We start from the raw sequence: 4,308 nt of genomic DNA, 5'->3' as shown, positions 1-4,308 counted from the left end.
GGCGCGGACTGCTCTGGCACCCCAGAGGCCTCGGCTCGGATGCACGGCATCTGTGCATGCTCCCCTGGCTGCCCTCGGCCAACCTGCTGCGTCCTCCCTGCTGCTCGCAGCCTCAGTCCCGCTGCGCCCCGTGCTCCTCTGGCCCGGAGCCGTCCCCCATCCCTCAGCGGGGCTGAGCTCTCCGACAGCTCCACGGCCCCAGGGGACGAAGAAGAGACAGACACCGACAACTTCTCCCCTGTCCTCCCTTCCCTCTCCCCTTCACCACTACAGGTCAAAAACTGAAGCTGCATTCCCCCCAGCATCTACCTCTGAGCACACGCGAAGATGCAGCCTTAAAAAAAAGGAAAAAAAAAAAAAAAAAGAAAAGAAAAAAGGGGAAAAATTCAAAACTGGAAACGGCCGTCCCCACCCTCTGAGGAGAGGCGGGGACAGGAGCGCCCCGTGTACTCCCCGCCCCGGGCGGCTGTCACCGCGATGCACAGCCGGTACGCGGCCCGCCAAGGAGAACGCACAAGCCACGGCGAGCGCCGGACCCCGAGCTCGCGAGATGGCCGCCCCTCCCGGCCAGCTTCCAGAGCCTCTCCGCGCGGCCCGCCTGCCTGCCAGGGTGGGTGGGGAGAGGAGGTGAGAAAGGAAATGAAGAGGGGAGGATGGAAAGGGAAGGCAGAGCGAAAGAATACTCTTCCCCTGTCTTTCACAACTAGTGGGAGGAAGAGGAAAAAGAAATCTGCCTGCCAATTGAACACTTTTCAGCCTAACCCCTGTAAATGTAGAATTCTCTTCTGCCACCCCCCATCACGCACACAACGGCCTCACCACCGAATGCGCTGCGACAACAGGACCTCCAGTTTGACTTCCAGAGAGACTATTGGCGATGCGAGTTTCTATCAGTTCCAGCTGATTTATTAAAATTGTCAAGATACAGACTTCCAGCACAAAAAAAAAAAAAAAAAACAGGCAATGATGTCGACAGTGCATTGAGTCTGCTTTGCCACCATTTGCTACAAAGTATGCAGATGGTCTGTACTTTATTTAGATTATATTGCACAAAATGAGAAACTTTTTAAACTATGTGCCTTTTTTTCCTTTTTTGCTAAAAATCGAGAATCCAGTTTCAAACCTTCCATCTGGGGCCCCATCCACATCACAGCGTATGAGATACATAAAGTCCTACTATAGTACAGTACATATACAATCTTTAAACTAAGATAACAGCTCTGAGGTCTATATCACCATTTTCAATAAATCTTTACCTACAAATATTGAACAAATCTCTACTATAGCTGTACAAAAAAAAAGTTTGCTTTTTTTTTTTTAAACCACAAGGCCTTTAGATGCAAGGATTATTTTAAAATTTTAATCCTTTTTAAACCAGGACATAACGTACCAACATACTTGCATGCTAAAAAACAGAGGAAAAAAAGAAATCAAAAGGGAAGAAGTGCCTGAAAGTCTTACTGAAAAAACACAGCAAGAATGTTCCCTTTTCACTGTACAAAAATACGCCTGAAAATATATTAATTTTTAAAAAAGACTGAGGTCTGTTATGTATCAAAAATGTTTCAATACCTTTTGTACTGAGGTCTAGGCTGTCTGGTATTCAATCAAGGAGGTATAAGGGAACAAGTTACAAAAAAAAAGTTGGCAAGTAGAAATCACATTTGTAAAACCATAAACAATTTGATCTGAAAAGTAAACTCTGATCTTAAGTCAGTTCACAGTTTTTTTTTTGTAAGCGTTTGTACAGTCTGCATTTTTTCAAGCTCCCTGCAGTTTTGTTAAGAATCGGATGCATAGAAGACATCAGTTTTCTCCCTCCAAAAAAATAAAATAAAATAAAAAAGTTGCAATGGTCCCTTTTTTTGTTAAAAAAAAAAATCACCAGTTCTTTAAGATCTCTTACGAAAAAAAATCTCCACCAACTCCCTAGAGTAACAGTTGTGCTGCCAAAAGGGTCCTCTGCAGACGTCTTCCAGACTTCAAAGACCGACAAGCTTCAAACAGCGCCTTCCGGAGCGGGTCCTGCCTCCCCTCCCCCGCCCCGCCCCCTCCGCCTTTGTTGCAATCACGAATTTCAGGAAAAAGAAATAGTAATTACAAAAACACATTTTTAGGGGAAAAAAATCACAACTCCAGACTAGGTATGCAACTACCTTGAGACACGATAAAGGAAGGGAGGGGGGCAAAAAAAAGGACAAGAAAAATGTTTAAAAACTACTCATTTCACTTTTAACTCCACCAAAATTTTCATCTTTTCCAATTTCTTTGCGTCTCGACATCTTATCAATATCATCAGCATCTTCTTCTCTCCCCTCCACCCTACCACCACCACCAACACCATCATCATCATCATGACCACCACAACTTCCTCCCAAGGAACCCTGCTCTGCACCCGCCGAGAGAAAGAGCGAGAAGCGGGGCGCCCCTTTCAATACGTGAACACCAGGTCGGAGAAGTTCGCCTCCAGCCAGTCCCCCGCGATCATCTCGCTCAGCTCCGGCGTGCAGTAGTCGGGGAACTCGAAGTGGGAGCCCAGGCTGCCCTCGCTGAACGAATCCAAATCCTTATCCACCAGCGACAGGGACAGGTTCCCGGCCGCCGCGCCGGCCCCCAGCGGCTGCTCGCTGGCGCTGTGCGCGCTTTGGGAGAAATTCAAGCTCAGGTCGAACATCAGGTCGTCGGCGTCCTCGGCGCCGCTGCTGCTGCTGCTGCCGCTGCTGCTGCTGGACGAGGAGGACGAGGAGGTGGAGACGGAGCGCGAGGACGCGGGCGACAGCGCGGGCTGCGCGAGCGACGGCGGGTGCTGCTTGGTGATGTTCTTGAAGCTATAGTAGAGACGGCTGCCGCCCCCGGCGCCCGAGGTCGCGCCCGCCCTCACCTCGTCGTAGAGGCTCGCGCCCTCGGGGGACTCGGCCGAACTGCTCAGCGTGGGGCTGGCGGGCACTTTGGCGACGTTGTAGCGTCTCAGCAGCTGGGAAGGCTGCTGCCCCGGAGGCTGCAGGAGCTGCTGGTGCGGGGGCTCCTCGTCCTCCTCGTCTGGCTCGTGCTTGATCTGCAGCTGCAACTCTTCGTCGTCTTCCTCGTCCTCCTCGTCCTCATCCAGAAACACGCACTTGACCGTCTTGCCCGCGCCGCCGCCGCCCGCGCCGCTCACGCGCAGGCTGCCGAGCACGTAGTCGTCGCCAGCGCCGCCGTAGTCCCCGGGCTGGGCCGCCTTGCCCGCGCCGGTCTTGGCGCCGGCGGCCGCGGGGGCCTTGAGCTTGCCGCATTTCTTGCTCGAGCCCTTGGAGGTCTTGGCGCCGCCCGCGCCGCCGCCCGCGCCCCCGCCGCCGCCGCCAGCCGCGCTCTTCTCCGGGCTCTGGCTCGCGCTGGGTTTGGCCGAGGGGTCCATTTTGGGCTTTTTCCGGGGCCGGTACTTGTAGTCGGGGTAGTCGGCCATGTGCTTAAGCCGCAGCCGCTCCGCCTCCCGGATGAAAGGGATCTTCTCGCTGTCCTTCAGCATTTTCCACCGCTTGCCCAGCCTCTTGGAGATCTCGGCGTTGTGCATGTCCGGAGACTGCTCCATGATCTTCCTGCGCTCGATCTTGGACCACACCATGAATGCGTTCATCGGCCGCTTGATGTGGCCCGACGCCGTCTTGCACCAGTCTGGGTCGCTCTCGTCCAGGGCCACCGGGCTGCAAGCCATGAATTCGCCCTCCTCCGTGTCCAGCGCCTCCCGGGGCAGGTTGCTCTCCGCTTCCAAGCTCTCCGCCTGCTGCACCATGATCCGCTGCGGGGCTGGGCGCTCCAACCCGGGCCGCTCGGTCTCTTGCGGAGGTCCCCCTCCCCCTCCCACCCCTCCACCTTCCTGGGCAAGTTGCAAAGTCCTCGGCACCCGGAGTCCGCGGCTCCCCCCCTCCCCCCCGCCCCCCCTTCCAGGCTGCACACAGCGGCCGCGGGGGCTTCGGCGGCGACGGCCGCCGGCGCGCTGGGAGCTGCGGCCGCAACAAGAGAGGCGGCGGCGGCGGCGGCGGCGGTCGAGGGAGCCCGGGACCCCTCTCTCCGGCTCGTGGCTCCCACCGCAAACGCTGGACCCACGGCACTCCCAGGCGCGCGCGCTCCTTCTGCAAAAAGTTGAGGGCTCTCTCTCAACTAGTTATCAGGGTGTCATATGGGTGACATCACTCCCCCGGCCAGCCAATGGCTAGGGGCCGGCTCCGCCTATCTCCCTTTATTAACCCGGAGGCCCCGCCCCTTTGGCCCCGCCCTCGGGGCTGCTTTGCAAAGATGGGGGTGGCGGGGAAGAACAGGCATGTCTAGAAA

At 55.6% G+C, this 4,308-nt stretch overlaps 1 protein-coding gene across 1 annotated transcript; it reads right to left on the bottom strand.

The window, feature by feature from the left end:
* Positions 1 to 890: 890 nt before the first annotated feature.
* Positions 891 to 3,838, bottom strand: SOX11 (SRY-box transcription factor 11). Its single transcript, XM_045548851.1, has one exon. It carries the CDS (start codon positions 3,767 to 3,769, stop codon positions 2,432 to 2,434), a length of 1,338 nt encoding a protein of 445 aa, XP_045404807.1. The 5' UTR covers positions 3,770 to 3,838; the 3' UTR covers positions 891 to 2,431.
* Positions 3,839 to 4,308: the final 470 nt, after the last annotated feature.

This window comes from Lemur catta, chromosome 4 (genome assembly GCF_020740605.2).
Source record: "Lemur catta isolate mLemCat1 chromosome 4, mLemCat1.pri, whole genome shotgun sequence".
Classification (NCBI taxonomy): domain Eukaryota; kingdom Metazoa; phylum Chordata; class Mammalia; order Primates; family Lemuridae; genus Lemur; species Lemur catta.
This window is presented reverse-complemented; position numbering and strand designations above follow the sequence as displayed.